Source organism: Hippopotamus amphibius, chromosome 4 (assembly GCF_030028045.1).
Source record: "Hippopotamus amphibius kiboko isolate mHipAmp2 chromosome 4, mHipAmp2.hap2, whole genome shotgun sequence".
Taxonomy (NCBI): Eukaryota; Metazoa; Chordata; class Mammalia; order Artiodactyla; family Hippopotamidae; genus Hippopotamus; species Hippopotamus amphibius.
This window is the reverse complement of record NC_080189.1, coordinates 45,426,442-45,447,053: the sequence shown is the minus strand read 5'-3', so window position 1 is coordinate 45,447,053 and position 20,612 is coordinate 45,426,442. Positions and strand designations below refer to the sequence as shown.

Below are 20,612 nucleotides of genomic sequence, written 5' to 3'. Positions count from 1 at the left end.
TTCAGTGGTCACTACTGAGGTTGAGCATCTTTTCATGTTCCTGTTACCCATTTGGATTTCCCTTTGTGTGATGATTGTTAGAGCTTCTGACTTGTCTCCCTTGTTGTCAGTGATGTGTGGGACTTCAAGCTTTGTGGTTTTGACTTTCACATTTTGGGTTTTGTCTACCTGGAATTAATTTTTGTGTATAGTTGAGAAAGGGGGTCTGTCTCTGTCCTTCAGGAGTTTCTTAGCCCTTTGCATTTCCACATCAACTTAAATTCTCACTCACGCAGGTTGAGATTTTGATAGGGATTACCTTTAAACACTAGATAAAATTTTGGAGAGAACTGACATCCCTATAGTATGGAGGCTTCCAATTCATGAACTTACTTATCATCCCTGACCAGAGGAGAGATAAGAAAATGGCAGTTGGTCCTGATGACATTGTAGCCCTTCCCAAGTCGCAATGGAGAAGGAGCTATGCTTTTGCAGCTCTTTAACAGATCAACTCACAACAGGTTTGCCAGATTTACCAAGCTGAGGTGTGTTCTTTGATTTAGTTTTTAGTTTTCATTGTGGTTAAAAAATAACAACAATAACGTAAGATTTATCTTTACCATTTTTAAGCTCACAATTCAGTGGTGCTAAGTGTATTCTCATGGTTGTACTACAGCTCTCTTGAACTTTCTTATCTTGCAAAACTGAAACTCTATATCCTTTAAACCATAACTCCCTATTCTCCCCTCACCCCAGCCCTTGGCACCCATCATTGTTTCCATGAACTTGACTACTTTAAAATACCTTACATAAGTGGAATCATAATACCGCACTTATCTTTTTGTGACTGTCCTATTTAACTTAACATAATATTCTCAGGGTTCTTCCTTGTTGTAGCATATGATAGGGTTTCCTTCCTTCTCAAGGCTGAATAATATTCCATTGTATGTGTGTACCACATTTTCTTTATTCAGTTATCCATCAATGGACATTTGGGTTGCTTCTACATTTTGTCTATTGTGAGTAGCACTGCTGTGAACATAGGTGTGCAAATCTCTCTCTCTCTCTTTTTTCTTTTTTTACCATTATATACTACAGCTCCAAATGTGGAAGTTGAAGCACCCTAGAAAAGTGGAAAGACCATGGTGGGTTTGTGTGTAGAGGCTGCTCTGTATGGAAGTACCCAGACTCTTGCTGCCACCATACATTGAAGACCTTTAGAAGATTTAGGCTAAATTGCCCATCGTTAAGTAATGATGGCAAAATTTTGATGCTACTTTGAACTACTATTTAAAATAATTTTATAAATCTGTAATACTTTCACATGGTTCAATATTCAAAAGGCTCCAAAGCACCTGTAATAAAGTCTCTCATTCCATCCCCTGCTACTCAGTTGTTTTCTCCAGTGGCAACCAACCTTATCAATGTCTTTTGTTTCCCTCTGGGGGTATTTTATGCATAAACAAATACATGGATATATTCCGCTCCCTTTTTACACTAATGGTAGCTGACTATACCCATTTTTATGCCCTTTGGTTTGTTGTTTTTTTTTTAAACAAAATATTCCTTGGAGATGAACTTCATCACTCTTTATTGCTGCAGGGTATTCCATCATACAGAAGAACATTTGTTCATTGCCCTGTTCGTGAATAGTTAGGATTCCAGTCTTTTGCAATGATAAGCAATGCTGCAATAAATAACTTTTTACAAATTCCACACATGAACAGGTGTATCTGTAGGATAAATTACAAGAAGTAAATTGCTGGGTCAGAGAATATGTATAATTTTTAAAGAAATGTATTTTTTTCATATTTTTAAAAAGCTTTGAACTTTATTTATTTATTTATTTATTTATTGGCTGCATTGGGTCTTCGTTGCTATGTGCGGGCTTTCCCTAGTTGCGGCAAGCAGGGGCTACATGTAGTTCGTTGTGGTGCTCAGACTCCTCATTGCAGTGGCTTCTCTTGTTGTGGAGCACGGGCTCTAGGCATGCAGACTTCAGGAGCTGTGGTACATTGGCTCAATATTTGTGGCTTTTGGGCACTAGAGTGCAGGCTCAGTAGTTGTGGCGCACGGGCTTAGTTGCTTGCTCAGCAGCATGTGGGATCTTCCCAACCCAGGAATCGAACCCGAGTCCCCTGCATGGGCAGGTGGACTCTCAACCACTGCGCCACCAGGGAAGTCCTGAACTATTTGTTTTTCAAAAAACACATTCTTAGTTTTCATACTGTTACAGACTTAGCCAAGAATTCCACTGTTGACAATAGACTTTTCTTCTCTAACAGAATCAGTTATGAAATGCAATACTATGAGCAATTAAATTCTTTTATTACTGTTTTGCAGTATCAATCTTTGTACAAATCAGCAGTTCTGAGAGTGCCTTTACCAAGAAGGATTCTCAGCCCTAGATGGGGGAGTGGGGTATTCTGGGGTCCGTGTTTGAAAGAGCATTCAATATTGTAGTAGTTATGTTTAGAAACAGGTAGTTGAGGGAGGGAGCCTATTGGGGCTTTTTTTGGTGTTTTTTTTTTAATATATATATAAATTTATTTATTTATTTATTGGCTGTGTTGGGTCTTCGTTGCTGCACGTGGGCTTTCTCTAGTTGTGGGGAGCTGGGGCTACTCTTCATTGTGGTGCGTGGGCTTCTCATTGCCATGGCTTCTCTTGCTGCCGAGCATGGGCTCTAGGCGCTAGGGCTTCAGTATTTGTGGCACATGGGCTCAATAATTGTGGCTCACGGGCTCTAAAGCGCAGGCTCAGTAGTTGTGTCACATGGGCTTAGTTGCTCCACAGCATGTGGGATCTTCCTGGGGAAGGAATTGAATCCTTGTCCCCTGCATTGGCAGGCGGATTCTTAACCACTGCGCCACCTAGGAAGCCCAGAGCCTATTGTTTTTATTTTTTATTTTATTTTTTTTTGGCACATGGGCTTAGTTGCTCTGCGGCATGTGGGATCTTCCTGGAGCTGGGATCGAACCCGTGACCTCTGCATTGGCAGGCGGATTCTTAACCACTGCGCCACCTAGGAAGCCCTACTGTTTTTAATACATAGCAGACAAAGTAAAGCATGACCCATGAGCCTTACCAGCTTTTTAAGTGATTCAGATGAGGAGCTGGGGTCCTTCCCACCTTTAGTCACAAAGGGCGTGGGTTGAGAAGCACTATATACTGAATATGTCTAATGCATAGACATGGATTTATTTTTGTTGCTTCTATTAGTTGGCGTTTTACAGAGCAGAGGAAGACATTGTCAAGAAGAAGAAGAAAACCAGGTTGCTAGACCTATATTGTTACTTTCAGAAGTCTCTCATATTAAGTATATAACAACCAGCTGTTTAGGTACAGAGCACATCCTAGATGCAGGGAAGGACATGAAACAGTAGAAGGGTCTCTCCTGCCCTCAAAGAAATCCACCTCATGATGGGGACAAGACATCATCCAGATAACTATAATTCAGTGGGTTTTTTTTTAAGGTGAGAATAAAAAATAAATAAAACTGTGATCAGTTTTGACAAAATAAATACAGGAGTTCATCAAGTCCTCCCTCCTGGCTTCAGACACAGTTTGTGCCACTTGTTGGGAATCTGTCTTGATTTAGAATCTTTCGGCAGAAATTCCATTTCCTCCTTCAGTGCGTCATTCCAGTGTTAACACCTTTATTCTCAGGATATAGGCTGCTTTTTTTTTTTTACACTTAACTCCCTGCTGTGGTTTGGCAAAGTATAATTTTCAGGGCAGTGGTATTTTCAAATGCAATTCAAATGGAAATTAAATATACAACTACTGCCACTGTCATTTTTGCTTTAAACATTTAGTAGCAAATATCTTGAAATACTGTTGCATAATTTGAAAGAATAGGACAGTAAAACAATTGCTCCACAGTGTTTGCTATTCTCATAATAGTACTTCGGTGGTTATGTGCAAATGCATGTGTTTTAAAATTTTACTGAAAGAACGAATAGCTTTCTACTAAACAACATACTATTTAATGGGCTTAATACTTCATTTCCTAAATGAAAAACAATTCAGTTTGCTAGTTACAGTAGAGGCTTTTAAGTTGAACTGAGAACAGAGTGGTCAGGTGAGTCAGCCTTCACGTTAGACCACTTTGCCAAGACTGACCGTTCATGGAGAAGGTTAGCAATTAATTGGCCTTAACACAGTCAGGACCTGCGGTTGTTATTATTGGAATGTTATTGTATTGAGTCAAAGATCAGCTGCGTTGGGAATGGCTTGGGGCTGGGGGAGATTGGGAGTTTCCTCTCCTGCTGTTAGCTTGCTGGGCTTGAAGAGAGACGTGGCCGTCCCCTGACTTTTCCACTCTTTCCTGTCACTCTTGTAATTCGCAGGGATATCTGTGCTTGCCGTACATGGCACTGCAGCAGCACCATCTTCTCTCCGACGTCACCATTCGCGGATTCGTTGCTGGAGCCACTAACGTCCTTTTTCGACAACAGAAACACCTCAGTGATGCCATTGTGGAAGTAGGTCTACATAGGAATGCGGGCCCTTGACACTGCTGGTCTCCGTTTTCCTTCCTTAGGTGGAATCTGGGGCATAGTAGTAACACTAATCATGGTAATGATTGCTTCCTTTACCAGCCATCCTAAGCGCCTGAGGTGTATGAACTGATCTAATTTTCGTAACGACCTGTGTGATAGGTGTTGTTACTGTCCATATTACACCTGCAGAAGCCAAGGAACAGAGAGATCAGACAGCTACGAAGTGGATGAGCCAGGATTCCTACCTAGGCAATCTGGTCCTACTACAGTCTCACAAGTAAAATGTGTTTATCGTTTGAGTAGTGTAAACACTTCTAGCTTGTTTAATATGCCCCGGTATCAAGAGGAAGGAATTAGAGATAAATATTTGACATCTTATTAATATATAAGAAATTTAAATAATTTGTTCAACTTTACAATTAATTTTTACAAATGGGGGAGGAGGGGTGCGTTCAGCCACCCTAAGGTTTTTGTGGTTTCTCACAGAAAGTACCAGAATGTGCTTCCTGGGAAAATGTTTATAATACAATAAATGAAAAAATCTGGGATTCAGAACTATACGTATCCCAATTTTGAGGGAGAAAAGTACATATACCTTCCAAGGCAGGAGGATATAGGTGGGAGGACCACAGAGTTTTCTCAACATTATTGGTTCCATTTGAGTTCTGAAGTTGGTTGGCAAGTTCATGGGTATTTGTTGTATTATTATACTTTAAAACTAACCTGTAAGTTACGTATGTTTCATCGTATATCAAGTATTACATAATAAAAATATTCCAAAGTATCTGTACAATTGTATTTAATTAATTGTATTCATTTCTGTTTGTATGATAAGGGTGATTTTTACTATACATGTCTGTATTTTGCAAAATATAATCAACACGAATTACTTTTGTAATTCAAAATTAAATATTTATGCATATATTTTTCTAAGAACAGAAAATGAGCATTTTTTAAATAGTGAAAGAAAAAAGAACTTCAGTGTAAAAAAACCTGTCTCTTTCTTAGGCTCACCTTTTGAGAATGCTATTATTCGTATTTTTTATTTCCAGCTCCAACTTCCCAGTAGTTACTCTTTAAAGTGTGGCATGGATATCTGCGTGAATGCCCAGACTCTGACTTGTACCTGGGTACCCTCTAGGTAGAAGAAGCTCTGATCCAGATCCATGATCCAGAACTCAGGAAGCTGCTTAACCCAACCACTGCAGACCTCAGGTTCGCAGATTACCTAGTGAGGCACGTGACCGAGAACCGGGATGATGTCTTCCTGGATGGCACAGGCTGGGAGGGAGGTGACGAATGGATCCGAGCCCAGTTTGCAGTCTACATCCATGCACTGCTGGCCGCCACACTGCAGCTAGGTAAGGAGCTCACAGCCACTTCCTCATATTGTAACTCTTACAACTTGCATAAGAAACAGGTTTATAGAAAAATTACCTGTCACTCCTTCTAGACCTTATTCTATGCCTATGTTTTGAATTTTAGTTTTGTGGTATTTGTGGTAGTCCTTTTACAAACATGGATTCCATTTTTCATGTTTTTATAACTTAGTTTTTCTTTATACTAGAGACAACCATATATCAAGAAAGTAAATGTAGATTTCATCACTTTTTACATGGCCACATATATCCATGTGGAAGGATATATCAGTATTTGAGCACTATTTATAGACACTGCTTACATGGTTTAAGATACATACGGGGTGAAAAGAGAAATATAAAACATAGAGATCATTGGAAATCACATTCTGACTGATTAAGCCTTCGAATTTATCCCCATTCTGAGAAATGTTATCTCTATTAAATGGTTGAAATGGAACAGGCAAACATAGAATCACTCCTGTGTTAAATTATCTCATTCCCCATAGAAAAGAATATATACAAGGAGAAAATGAAGCTCTGCAGTGAGCTTTCACACAATGGACACATGCCACCCTGGACACTTAGCAAATATTCCGTAGATTTGGTGGTGGTGCTAGTGGTAATGGTGTTAAGAGTATAGAGCTTTTGTTTTTCCTTCTTTTCAGTTCTCTCTCCAACTATTTGAGGGTTGCTTTTTTAAAAATTGTGGTGAATTCCACGTAACCTAAAATTTAGGTTATCTTGACCATTTGTGAGTGTATAGTTTCACAGAGGCATTAAATACCTTCACATTGTTGTGTCAGTAGATTTTTAAATCAGCCCCACGGCTGCCACCTCCCAAGTTAGTTCTTCACATAGTATAATATAGAGTTTTAAACCCAGGCTTCAGGCATGTTCTTCATTCATTGAGAAAGCTAATGAAGCTCCTTATTTGTAAACAGGATTTTTTATTTAATGTGTGCCTGTTCATCAGCTGTAGCAGCTGAGACCCCAAAATTAGATCCTCTAACACAGAATCATTCAGTTTATCTAGTAAGAAAAGCCGAGTCTCCACTAGTCATGTAGCTTCCTGAGTAATTAATTTACCTCCTAAAAAATACTTGCCCAGGGAGTTGTAAGCACTGAATAATACATAGTAGCTGCCTTCTGTGGTGGGAACATTTAACATGTGCAGGGACTTTTTTTTTTTTTGAGTACTTAACATCTACTAACTCATTTCATCCTCCCAACAATCCTAGAGGTAGATAACATGTCAGCCTCATTTTACAGAAGAGAAAGTGAGACACAGAGGGGTTAAATAGCTTGCTCTTCCACCTGGTAAGAAGCTGAGCTGGGACTTCAACCCAGGAGGTCTGGCTCAGGCCCAAGCTCTTAAAGGAAATTCAGCCCAATGAGCTGTTTGAGGAACACGTTCTTAAAAGAACTTCCTTATGCTGCATACAGAACTGTGTATGTCCTTCTCTTCCTCTCCCAGCGACAAGTCACATGTTTCACCTTCAAAGCAAGCAACTTTCAATTAATATATGAAGCAATAGCCATTTGAATCAGTCTTCCAGACCTTTTCTATTCTTCCAAGTAGAAGAAACGCTCTGCATTGAAGCGTCCCCTTGATAGTGGCAAAGCCAAAAAGTTTTAAGCATTAAATGTATGAAAATCCCTTTGTTATTTTAAGTATTTTGACCGTGAAATGCATGGATACTCAAGAGTGAGTTTCACCAAACAGTGAAACAAAGAAAAGAAAATAGTGGCTTAAAAGAACCAATTAATATGTTCTTTCTAATTGCCTTTCTTAGAAAAATGGCATTTGTGAAAAGAGTAAAAGATACCTTAATTGCCCACAATATATGTGTACATCAGTATGTTTATCACACGTCCAGCCTTTGGTTTTTAATAAACAATACTATGCCTCCTTACCTTGGTAAGGAGAATGTATTTGGAGTTTTAAGGAACCTTAGAAAATATCTGGCTCAACCCCCTTATTTTCTAGTAAGAAAAATGAAACTTTGATTGACTTACCAAAGGCCACATAGCTTCTTAGCAGGATTTCTGGAATTAGACCCAAGTTTCCTAACATCTGGTAGGCTGTCTCCCCAAGAAAGTAGGGGGACAGGGAGGCTAAAGCCATTTCTTTACCGTTTTTGGTTATTAATCTTTACATCCCTGACTGGCCACAGTCCAGCTCAACTTTCAAATATTTGCTTGACAGATAATGAAAAGATCTTATCGGACTATGGGACGACCTTTGTTACAGCATGGAAGAACACTCACAACTACAGGGTCTGGAACAGCAACAAGCATCCAGCTCTTGCAGAAATAAATCCAAAGTAAGCACATTCTCTGAAGGTTGATAGAGGTGGTTGACTAAGTATGCCCCAACATAAAGAAAATCATATCCTAACTCTGATGATATTGTGAATATCTTCAAGAATCTCCTTTAGTAGATTTTTATAAAAAGTCTCCCAAGTACAGAGAAGCAGCTGAAAACTGCTTCTCTAAGTCACACTTCTTACCCACAAAGCACAAGCCATTTTGGAAGCACTAACATTCTTCCCAGCTTCCAGTGTGATTCGGAGAAGAGGTCCTGGCCTGTGGGGATGCACATACATCATGATCCTCCCCTCCCTTTCCCTGGATCTGCACCTCAGCCTCAGCAGAAGGCTCACGCGAGACAGAAGCCTTGAGGGAAATAGCACTGGTTGAAACTGAGAGGTGATTTTAGAGTAATGAAGTGTGAACAACTAAAGTTAATGTTTGAACTTCAGATCTGATGCAGTTTCCACATGAGATTTTAAGGGCCAACACAATGTAATACCTGTCATAATATCGACTGCTGACTGGGCAAAGACTTTATTTATCCCATGTAAAAGGCATTTAAATGTGCTGGAGGCCATTAAGAAATAATACCATGTGAATGTGAGTAGAGTCGAAGAAGATTAACTGATATAATGTGTATATCTTAGGAACTTATTTTTCTAAATTAAAAGATTTAAATTTTTTTATGGTATAAGTAAACACTGAACATTTGTTTTCATTTGTACTTTAAACTTCTCAGTGAGAATCTGACAAAAATCAGCTTAGTACTGATTACCCTATTATTTGGGAACTAGGGTAAACTTAGCTCGACTGGGGATGAGATTTAAGGGGTGCTACAAACACAGAAACCCAGAATTTATGTCATAGTAACTTGCGGAAGCATCTGTAAGGAAGCAGGGTTTGGGAGAACGTCTGCTAAACTTTGTATCTATCAAGAAACAATGACTAGGTTCGGGACCGATTTATTTAATCCTCATACTGAGCTGTAGCAGAAACCTATATTGCCATTTGGATGCGGTAAAAACATAGAAAATTAAAAGGCAAGAACATTTTAATGGTATTAAATGAAAGGACTAAGAGTTCAAAGTTTTCTCCCTCACTAACCACGAGGCCTGTGCTCTAAAGAGTAATGAAGGGAAACAGAGGTGAGTTTGTTTGCCTGGTGGCACTCGTTGTGATGGTGCTGCTGGGGGACTGACCGTCCGCAGTTCGGTCTCCTCCCCCGGTGCTCTGACCGTTAGCCCGGTCAGACCTTTACTCAGCCTCTGCGTCTGCTGTAGTGTCTTTAACTTGAAGCAGCTCTACAGATTTTAATGCAGGTCCATAAGAGGATTAGCTGGAACATGTTTTAAAGGATTGTAAAAACAGTACTTTTAAAAATATGTAAATACATTGAGCTTAGATTGACGAGAATGCTGAAGTGAAGGACCAGAAAAAATAGGTAGGGAAATTATGCAGATATAATTAGTCAGCAGATTTTCAATATTTTCACCAAGTTAAAAACAAGAAATGATAGTCTTCAACTGTCATCAGGGGGTATAATTTAGAAATATTCAAAATTAAATGTAAGGTTTGAGATCATGAAACCCTTTCTTCAACTCCTAAAGATCAGAAAAGGCAGTCCTCTGACTTCCCTTATAAGCAACAGGCCTGTTTCATCCTCTAAACACAGCCCTTGCAGAAATAGAGAATGATTAACTAATCTCTTAATTCTTTCCAACGGATGATTCAGAAATCCAGAAAAAAGAGTTGTTACATATGCTTAATAAGGCCGATAAATCAATTTGTTGTTTTTTGAAAAGCCGAAAATAGCATTTTGATATTTTAACAAGTGGCTACAAATTTCACTAGGGTCACTTTCTTTGTTGGACATGACAGAGAGACCCTGCATATGAGAAAAGAATGTGAATATTTATTTATTTATTTATTTATTTATTTATTTTAATACCTTTTTTTAAAGATTTATTTTATTTTACTATTTATTTATGTACTTATTTTTGGATGCATTGAGTCTTCTGTTACTGTGCACGGGCTTTCTCCAGTTGGGGTAAACGGGAGCTACTCTTCGTTGTGGTGCTTGGGCTTCTCATTGCGGTAGCTTCTCTTGTTGCGGAGTACGTGCTCTAGGCACGTGGGCTTCAGTAGCTGTGGCTCATGGGCTCTAGAGCACAGGCTCAGTGGTTGTGGTGCACGGGCTTAGCTGCTCCGCGGCACGTGGGATCTTCCCGGAGCAGGGCTCAAACCCGTGTCCCCTGCATTGGCAGGCGGATTCTCAACCACTGCGCCACCTAGGAAGCCCTGTTCTATATTTTTAAGACGTGCGTTTTTAGTTGCTTTTCTGATAGATTAAATCTTCCTATGACCAATAGCACCCATTTATAAGATGGCCAGAATCAAGGTACAGTGCACAGTCATGGCCCAGGTCAGTGACCCTAACCCTGACTGTCCCAGGCGCTTTTTTTAAAATGTTGGTGCTTGGGCCCCACCCCAGGCCAAATAAATCAGAACATTAGGGCAGCACTAGCACAAACTAACCTCACCCAAGGGAAAAAAGTGCACGTATTTTACAAGCAAGGACATAAGCTCAGAGAGACTCCCATAACTAAGTGGAGAGCTGTGATCAAAGCCCCGTTTTCCTGTATCGCGTTTGGAGCCCTGCCACCCAGCTGAGTCACTCCCTCGAGGTTTCCTGATACTTCCTTGTGATAACTATGTGTTGCAGCTTTATTGATGAAATACTTATAGTCTAAACTCAAACTCTGTTTTACAGCCATCCTTTCCAAGGCCAGTACTCAGTGTCAGACATGAAGTTAAGATTCTCACAGTGAGTATTTAGGGAAAATACTAGGAACATTCTTACGTATGAATTTATGCCATGTGTTTCATTGCTAATTGGGAATTGTTTTTCTCCACTTCATAGACTTGTGCTTCAAATAGTAACCAAATATGTGCACAACATTCTCTAGCTCAGCAGTGTGTATGCTTCAAAGTGAAAACACTGCTGTTTCCTGGAGAATGGTGTGAACTAATAGCAGGATTTGCCATTTTTATTCTGGTGAAGTAACTTTAGCATATTATGACCATGGGGAGAATTAACTATACATCCTTATGTCCTTACCACTTTTTGGCTCATCTGCAGATTCTTTTAGTATTTTCTCAAAATTCACATGCTTAAAATGTTAGTAAATTAACTGATGCATAGCAAATAATGAATTATTTAGCTTCTTTTCTCAATAATTCTGATTTGGGGGATGGTTATAGAGTGGTTAATGTATTTGTGGGAGATTTTTTTAAATTGTACTTAATAGTTCTCTCCTTTACTCAGTTCTGTTCAAAACAGTGAACGTGGCAAAAAACTTGGAAACGTCATGGTCACAACGAGTCGGAATGTTGTGCAAACAGGAAAAGCTGTTGGTAAGGATGTCTTAGGCAGGAACAGATTGGAATCATAGCACATCTCCTCTCTATCCTCAATATGTCATTGATAAAAACATAAAGTTGTAGAGATCTGTGTCACATAATAATGCAAGATGGTCAAATACAGAGGTTTTTGTTTTTAATTTAGGTCTTATTCATTAAAACAATTCTTGTGGCACTAGATAATGTCAAACCAAGTTTAGGAAATTTTGTCATATCTGTTCTGTTACCAGGATTCAAGCTTCTCTGGAGTTTTCCTTCCATTCCCTGAGCTGTCCACAGTTCTTTATAAATAGTAGAGAGCCAAAATAATAAAGTAGGCATTAGAAACTGCTGTCTTTTAAGGCAGTATCACAATAAAGATCAGTGAAACTAAGTTTTTATGAAAAGACCAATGACATTAATGAAAGCTTTATAAACTAATAAAGAGAAAAAGAAGATACAAATTACCAGTACTGGTCATGAAAGAGGGGACACCACTATAGATCTTACAGAAATTAAAAGGATAATAAGAGAATATTAGGAATAATTTTATGCCAATTTTTCAACAACTACAAATTCCTTGAAAGACTCAAATTGCAAAAACCAATGCAGTAAAGAAATAGAAAAACTGAATAGCCCTATATCTATTAAATAAGTTGAATTAAAATTTAAAAGCTTGCTACAAGGTTTTAAATTTAATCTAAGCCCAGATGGCTTCACTTAAGAATTTTATCAAACATTTAAGGAATAATACTAATGTTATACAAACTCTTTCAGAGAGTAATGGTTGAGGTAATACTCCCCGACTCATTTACTGAGCCCAGTATTAACCCTGATACCAAAGCCAGACAGATGGTACCATGCTGTTGTATACACCCTTCTGTATCTATTTTTTTCACTTAAAATATTTTGAAGATTATTCCATATCCTTTCTAAAGAAATTTCTTGATCCTTTTCTATAGTTTTTTCTTTTAAAAAGAGTTTTCTTGAAATATAATTGACATACAATGAACTGTATATGTTTAAAGTATACAATTTGATTTTCTTACTAGTCATCTATTTTATACAGATTAATGTATATATGGCAATTTACTGAGCCCATTATTAACCGTGATACCAAAGCCAGACAAGTGGTAGGATGCTGTTGTATACACCCTTCTGTACCTATCTTTTTCGCTTAAAATATTTTGAAGATTATTCCATATACTTTCTAAAGAAATTTCTTGTTCCTTTTCTATATTTTTGACTTTTTATATTATTTCAAACTTAAAGAAACTGTGCAACAGTGTACAAGAAACTCCCAGTTATATCAGATTCACCGATTATTTACACTTGGCTACATTTGCTTTGTTATATCAGTGTTAAAAATATGACCCATCTCCTTCCTTAGCTCCTGAAGAGCTTGGCTAACCCTTACTGAACACAACTCAAAAACCCCAGAGCTAAGTGATCTCTGTGCAGGGGACCTCATAGCTCTAACATCTTGTATACCCAGAGGTAGACAGAGGAAGAGAACTACTCTACAGACTCGTCTTAGAAGAGAAACACAGGGCACACAGTCCTATCACTAGGTTCATTTTATTATAAGGGAATGGAATTTGATATATAAGCTTTTATTTCCATACAATATTATACATTTGACTTATTTTGAATTCTTTTTTTAAATTTATGTATTCTTTATTTGGTGGGTAATTTATTTATTTGGACATTCCCATAGTAAGGGATTATTTTGAAACTAGAAGTGTAAATGGTATTTTAGTAATTGTTAACATATTGATATGTTGTAGTTAATATTTATTAATTAAAATTGGGTTTTCAGTGTCTCTTAATGAAAGTGAAGACATTTTTCCTTTTGTTTTTCCCATCCTTTCCATTCAGGCCAGTCGGTTGGAGGAGCTTTTTCCAGTGCAAAGACAGCTATGTCTTCATGGCTTTCTACTTTCACCAGCCCCACTCCGCAGAGTCTCACTGAACTGCCTGACGGGAAGCCCTGAGCCAAGCAAACTACCCAGAAGCTGATGTCGCTGTCTTAGGTTTAAGCGTCCCCTGTCTGTCTGCTGCTCCCAGACTGTTCCTCTTCGTCGGCTACAGGTCCACAGCAGGGGACCGATAGGTCGAACTGTTTACACGAACGGTTGCCCTCTGTCTAAATGAATGTCATGGGATGCTGAAAAGATGAAACCACAACTGTAGCAGGGATGGCTTCCCAGGTTGGGGTTTAAATTTTCTACTTATTTCAGTCTGAGCCTGATTAAAATGCAGTGAACCTTCTAATGAATTTTGAGTCCTGATATTATACATTTGTTTACTTTAGGAAAGTTTTTACTCTATGTAAATTTTGTTCTGTTGTTGCTGTTTGCGTATCCAGATGGATGTTTATATGTGCTAAGATTAGGTTACATTACTATTTTAATTTCTTTAAAGGGGCCTCTAAAATGTGCTTGTATTTAACATGGAGAGGCCCTGTAACCCAGCCCTTCGTTATTATTTTGCTGATTTAGATGAGGATTTTGTTTGTTGGTTTTCTACCCACAAAACACATTTATCAATTCACTTCCTCCTAGAAACCGTGAACGTCAGAGGTGGTAGTTCTGAGGATGAAGTATTTTGTTTTGTGTTTTCCCAATCCTAAGCACTTGCTTTGAGGTGTCAGGGAATGTCACTGTGCTTTCTTCCTTTTCCTAATTGTTCAAGTAGATGTGCAGAGAAATAGCATGGTGATGGTGATAGTGGTTTTCGAGCAGTTTAACTGGGTGTGTATTGAGGGCAAGACTTTTAAAGACTTAGGTGTTCTGTTTGACTGTAGTAACGTTGCAGTCTTTACATGCATTTTTTAACCCAAAGTTTGTGCCTTCTGTTTCTTCTTTTGAACAGTTTTCCATTGGGTGTTTACAGACTTACAGGGTTTTTTCTTTGTCTTACTCTTCATAAAGCTTTTCAAGGCACTTGGCCTTCCTACTTCCCTGATAGAAAATCCTCATGTGATCAATCTCTACCCCCTTCCAATAGTTATAAAAGAAAGACAAGATGATCTGTAAATATTAAATAGAAATCTCATCTCAGCTCACATTTAGAAAAGCAAGAGAAGAAAACCACAGCCATGACATCAGTCATGTTTTGTGAAGGACACCTGGGTTCATTTTAGACACAGGTGTACTCACTACTGAAGATTTTTTACACAACTAGACCTCATGCAGCTGCCAGGCTCAGCTTTCATTTGCTTTTCAAGGGGACTTTGGATGGGTATTCTCAGGGAGTACTTACAGGTGACAGACTGCTTTTTCAGTAACAAAGGATACTTGGGAAAATACGTCGTGAGTATAATCTACATTTGATATAAAGAGTATTGAGAAAATCAGGGGCCTAATTAAGGAGGGTGCTTGATTATATTTGATTTATCCTTTAAGATTTTGTGTAAGAAGCACTACTAAGGCATGTGAAATGAAACATAGGGACATAATCTAAATACCCCTAACTTTTCCAATTTGTGTTTTAACAGAAGTCCTGCACACCTAAAGGCATACTTCCCTTTGAGTGTAATAACTCAAGAATTCATTGATGATAAAGGGCTTGTTGTGAGAACTGCATCAATTCCACTTCTGCTAGGAAAGTTAGCTTTCTCAGGAAATACTATGTGAAGTGAAGAAAGTAGTACCAAACAAAATTTTTGAAAGGTACTTTAAAATTGCACTGAGACTAACATCTCGTCATTTCTTGAGGCCGCATCGTTGGGTAGAGTGTGTAGAGTGTGGTAGTGTATCGGTGTGCAGTTGAACTGCCAGGCGTTCAGGTGCTGAGAGCACTGTGAGGGGTCTTCCAGCACGCTGCTGGTTCGTCCTTTAGTTTGCATGGTTTGTATGATTGGGGTGAATTCTCACCTCTCACTGTTCACAGTAGTCCAATCCACTTTGGAATCCATAACATTTAACTTTGCTTTAGTTTCACTTACTCCCTGTTTTAATATATACCTTAATGGAACTTTCTATTCATGTTTCTAGTTAAGAGTTCAACTCTTACGGTGGTCATTTAACTGGCTTTCAACATAAGTATCTCAGAAGACAGAACTTTTGTCATAGAAACGGTCAAAAGACCGTAACTCTATTTCCTTCAGGTTCTGGAAGGTATGGGCGTCTTCAGGGAGTGCAGGCTATTGCGTTATTGGCAGGGGCCCTGGGGCAGCCAGCACAGTTGGAGGCAGGAAGCCTGGTCCCTGGTCCTGGGAGCCCACGTGCTTTAGATTTGGGTTCCAGGCTCCAGCCGGGAAGCAATAGCCTCCTCCAGCCACTGGCTCTGTGAGCCATAGGAGCCAGCGCTGATGTGGCCGTCTTGGGACAGATCACTGGTAAAGGCGTGTGCTTTGGTTGGTCACACTGGCTCCGGTGCTTTTGCCTGAGAACTGAGTGTGTATAAATAGGTCCAAGGGAGCTAGGGTCAGCCAGGCTTTTTCAGAGTGTGCCAGGCACACTCTGTATCCAGGCTATCCATAGCTTGGTGGAGACCTCGCTGCTGTCCAGGTGACTTAAAAATAGTGTTTGGAAAAAGTCCCTGGCGTGCTTTAATTATTACGAGGCTCTGCAGTGACAATGACATAGGTAAGGGAAAGAGGGTTAGAGCTGGCCCGTGTCCTGGGCTAAGTGAGTAGGAAGAGTTGCCTGTTGGAGTATGGCTTAAGGTTACTTGGCATCTGCATTTGGCTCTCATAACCAGTCTATCCCCAAATCTGTTTGTGCTATACCAGCCCCCAGGCCCTAAAACAATTCTGGTCAACTTTTTGCTTTAAGAAACACAGCAGCAATATCCTTGGGCAGGAAACCAGAACGTATGACATGGTTTCCTCAGCCTTATCTTGCTTTCCAGGTCCTATATTAAGCACTGAATTTTTTAAAGAATAATTCACTTAGGCAAGGAGAGAAGAGATGAGGAAGGGAGAGGTAAGAAGTTGTTGCAAAGCCGAGAGACAAGGTCCTTAAAATCTGAATGAAAGTATTTTGAGAGCAGTATTTAATATGCTAAAGGTTATAAGAATTCTTTTAGGAAGAAGTTAAATTTTTTCATTTGCTAGTTACAGGTTTTAAAATGAAGCTTTAACTTTGTCTCCCTGGCAGGCAGGTTTTGTTTTTATTTTGTTCTGTGGACATTAGAGCCAGTGGTCCTTTTCCCTGAGGCCTGGTGTTGCGTTTAGGAGTGCCCAGCCCTGTGAGGGGCCAGTGGACTGATCCTGAACTCCCGGGAACTTTTATCTGCTTCAGCGGTTTGGGAAAGTCGCCTGTTAGGATGATAGCCGATACATGTTGCCTGTTATTTTATTGGGGAGCTGGTTGGGACTCTTGAGATGGCATTGACATTTGCACGCTCTGCTTGTTTGGCCAGAGGTGGCGTGGCATTCATGGCCTTCCCACCCAGTTCCGTGGTAGCCGCTAGATGTGGTAGAGAATGCAGCCCTCGTCTCCAGGTGATTGTCATTCCATGTAGCGCGATGTGCCACTAGGAGTATTTTCATTCCAAGTCTTTGGACTTCATAACATTGGAATTGTTTTTGCATCATTTCCAACATTCCATAAATATTTGTCAAGGACAAAGAAAAGGAATGTGGATCTTTATTCTTCTCATATAAATAACTTTGTACACATGACTTCCTGCTTTCATATGAAGGAGGAGAAACTAGCTCTCTTGTATGGCAGCTCCGAAACTAAAAGATTGTTGCACGTATAAGGAGTTGAATATATTTTGTAAAACTCTAATGCACTTGTATTTCTGTGCTGTTCTAAAGATTACCTTTTTACCTGTATTAATTAAAGACATAGAAGCTATATATTTAAATCACGTTAAATGGGGCACAACTTAGGGGTTTTCCTCAATCTTATTTTTCATCAGCTTCTCACACTCATATAGTATGCTGCTCAAATTTTTTTGTGTGCAATATGAACATTTGAACATTTCAGTCAGGTACTGAGCCAGAAAAAGTAATTGAAGTTTTTAGAAAACTTATATGCTTAGAAAATATTTTTTCTGGAAATATTAATAATTTATAGCTGGAAAAATAGGATCAAGACTTGTTTCAGGCCACTTGATCACTGGTTCCTAAATTTAGGAATTATTTGATTAACGAGTTGGTGAAAGCGTTTAGTGGGTACAGGAATAGTTTAAATACTTGAGATTAAAGGCTTTCCACAAACCCCTTTCTAAGAAAGTTTAGCTTAGAAGTCTTAGAAAGTTTTCTAAGGAAGTTTAGAGCCGTGGTACATGTTTTGATCGGAAAGGTAGTTTCTCTTTGCTCTAGTAATTTTATAATTTGTACTAGTTTTTTGTTTCTGTTGTCATTTGTTTAAAAAAATGTTAAAATTATAAATCACATCTAATCATACTGAATTGTAAAACTTCTACTGTATCTTTATTTTAAGGAAAAATGATAATAAAATTACCCTGTTTGTCCTGCATACAGTGTGTTACTTGGCCTGTCTTTCTAGAAGTACCCTTCATGTTGTCAGTGTGGTTTCTGGCCTGCTTCACAGTTGGACAGAAGGGCCAGCTTCGTTTATTAGGAAACCAGTGGAACTGAAGGGCTCATTGCCCTTTTTTTTTCTCTCTCTCATTTTGAAATTACTTATGGTGGTGCTTCAGTTTGTGAGGTGGTGACCCTTGCAGCAAGAATGTTTAGTGTCTGGGGCTGCACAGAGTACAACCAGAGTTTGGTCATGCAATAACATTTTGTCACTTGCTCACTGACAGAAATCTCCAAAGGACTAAGACTGTCCCAAGCAACCCATTTTTCCATCTGGACTGGTGAGCTTCAAAATAGCCTTGACATTTCCACTGAGGACTCCTAGTGCATTTTCATATATATATTTCCATGTACCATAGTTTCCTTACAGCTGTTTTGCAAAACAGCATCACAGAAGAAGGAGACAAATTTCTTTGTCCCCAAGAACATGCGCTTCCTTGAGTACAGGGTTAAGTCTGAACTACCAGTGTTCTTACATCGCGTACTGCTGCTGCCTGGAGCTGACAAGGTGACTTGGGCAGTAGAGCTCGACAGGGCCGGCATCTCCCCTTTCCCGAGGACCTGTTCCAACTGTGCTTCAGGCTCCGCCGTGGTGAGGGGATGGTCCCCCGTCGTCTCCCAGGTCAGAGCTACCTGCTCTTCATTCCAATAGGATGGGAGTTGCAGTTATCAAATCTGGCAACATCTGGAAGGAGCATGATTATGGAGCCAGTTTCTTCCAAGGAACCACGCTTTGTGAAGGGCTTTACTTCCTCCTGCGGTGATCACAGGCTTGGCGAACCGCTCTGCAGCAGGACTGATCTGTCCGAGTGCACAACTGACAAATCCCCAACCGACCTTCGAGTCGTGTGACTGACAGCCAGCTCCGGTCGAGGTGGCTATGGTCTAGTCACCAGCGCAGGTAACACACTTCGCATGACTGTGGAGTCAGAGCCAGGGGTGGCTGTGCTCTTTGCTCTGGAACCACCGATGTCCCAGCATGACACAAAAACTAAGATTCAGATATTCCTAAATGTGTATGTTTTATCCTTCACCAGACCTGGCTTCACTCCTGGGGCACACTGATGTGGACTGTGGGAAAATGACAAGAGCCACTTGATAAAATATCGATGATTGTTGAAGCCAGGAGATGAGTAACCGGGGTTCGTTAGACTATTCTGGTGTCGTGCATGTTTGAGAATTTCCATAATGAAAAATTAAAAACTCCTTTCTAGCCATTAAACAACTCTGTTGCTGCTGAAAAGGCCCCGCCCCTGTATCCCACCCACCCCCGCACCACTTACCCCTGTCCTGGCGATACTCTCAAGTATTTGCAGGGAATTTTGAAGCCTTTGGATGGGCTCTTGGCATCAAATCAGTGTGTCTACTAGTCCTCTTCCGACCTACTGTGGTTCCGGTCACTTCTTGTAAAGCAGAATCTCTCTTGAGTTAGCTTTAGAATGGAAGGGCTGGGAAAGAACAGAAAATAAGTTTTTGAAAACGTTTGTTCAGCCACTAAGTTCTCACGTCTTCCTCAGTAACTCCTCTCTGTTCCATCTCTCTAACTTTCCTTCCATCATTCCTGGTCTGTTATGCCTGAGGAGCCTTTACTGGTTTCTCTACTTGCAGTCCACCCTACCCCTCACACCCAGATCCATCTCCCTAAGACATTAGGATATTTTTAATTGTCCCGTTGCTACATGGTAATCCTCCAAGTCCACTTACTATCTACAGAATTAAATCCAGATTCCTAAATCAGGCACTCAGGGTCCACTACACAGCGACGTGTCCCACGCTTTGCGGACACACAAGCCCCCTGGCTAACTGATACCTTTGCTGTGGCAACACTTTCCCACCCCTCTAGTTGTTGGAGAAGTATTATTGAAAGAACCCCTGACAGACACTAACTGAAGGTCAGCTCCAGCCTTTCTTGCGCCTCAAAGTCTGCCCTGGGGCTACTGAGTTCTTTCTGAAATACTTGGACTCAGCTTTTCTTGAGTACCACACGGAGAGGTGCTTCCCAGTTTTGGAGATTTTCAACTAGTAAAACTTTAAGAAAGGGATGGACAACGTAAGTGTAAAATACACATACAGAAAAGACATGTATACATTAAGATTAACCAATCACACAACCAATACCCAGGTAAGAAATAGGATATTGCCAGCACCTAAAATGCCCCACCCCTTGTGTCTCTCCCAGATCATAATTCCTCCTCCAGAGGTATTTAGCGTCCTGATTTTTGAGATAATCACTTCTTTATAATTCTACCTCTTTCTTCCTGTGTATATATCCCAAACAGCATTGTTTATTTTTTGTCTGTTTTTGAACTTGTATAAATGGAATCACACCATTTGTATTGTCTTTTTCTGCTTAATTTTGGTTTTGGGAGATCCTTCTCTTTCACTGCTTTATAAGCTGTTCCACTGTACAACTATACCACAGTTTATCCAGTCTGCTGTGGGACAGCATTGCCTGTGTCCAGTTTGAGGCTCCTGTGAAGACCAGTGCTGCTCTACCCTTCTAGAATGCATCTCCCAGTACACCTGTGTGTGTTTTCTCCAGGGTATAAATGT

General features: G+C 39.8%; 1 protein-coding gene across 1 annotated transcript in view; it reads left to right on the top strand.

Annotated features, from left to right (window-relative positions):
* Positions 1–17,988, top strand: part of AVL9 (AVL9 cell migration associated) — a 51,554-nt gene extending 33,566 nt beyond the window's left edge. The window contains exons 11-16 of the mRNA XM_057732095.1: positions 4,332–4,470; positions 5,630–5,845; positions 8,052–8,169; positions 10,929–10,982; positions 11,484–11,572; positions 13,436–17,988. Of these exons, the coding sequence (XP_057588078.1) occupies positions 4,332–4,470; positions 5,630–5,845; positions 8,052–8,169; positions 10,929–10,982; positions 11,484–11,572; positions 13,436–13,551 (732 nt within the window). The 3' untranslated portion in view covers positions 13,552–17,988. The remainder of the gene's footprint in view (positions 1–4,331; positions 4,471–5,629; positions 5,846–8,051; positions 8,170–10,928; positions 10,983–11,483; positions 11,573–13,435) is intronic.
* The last annotated feature ends 2,624 nt before the right edge of the window (positions 17,989–20,612 follow it).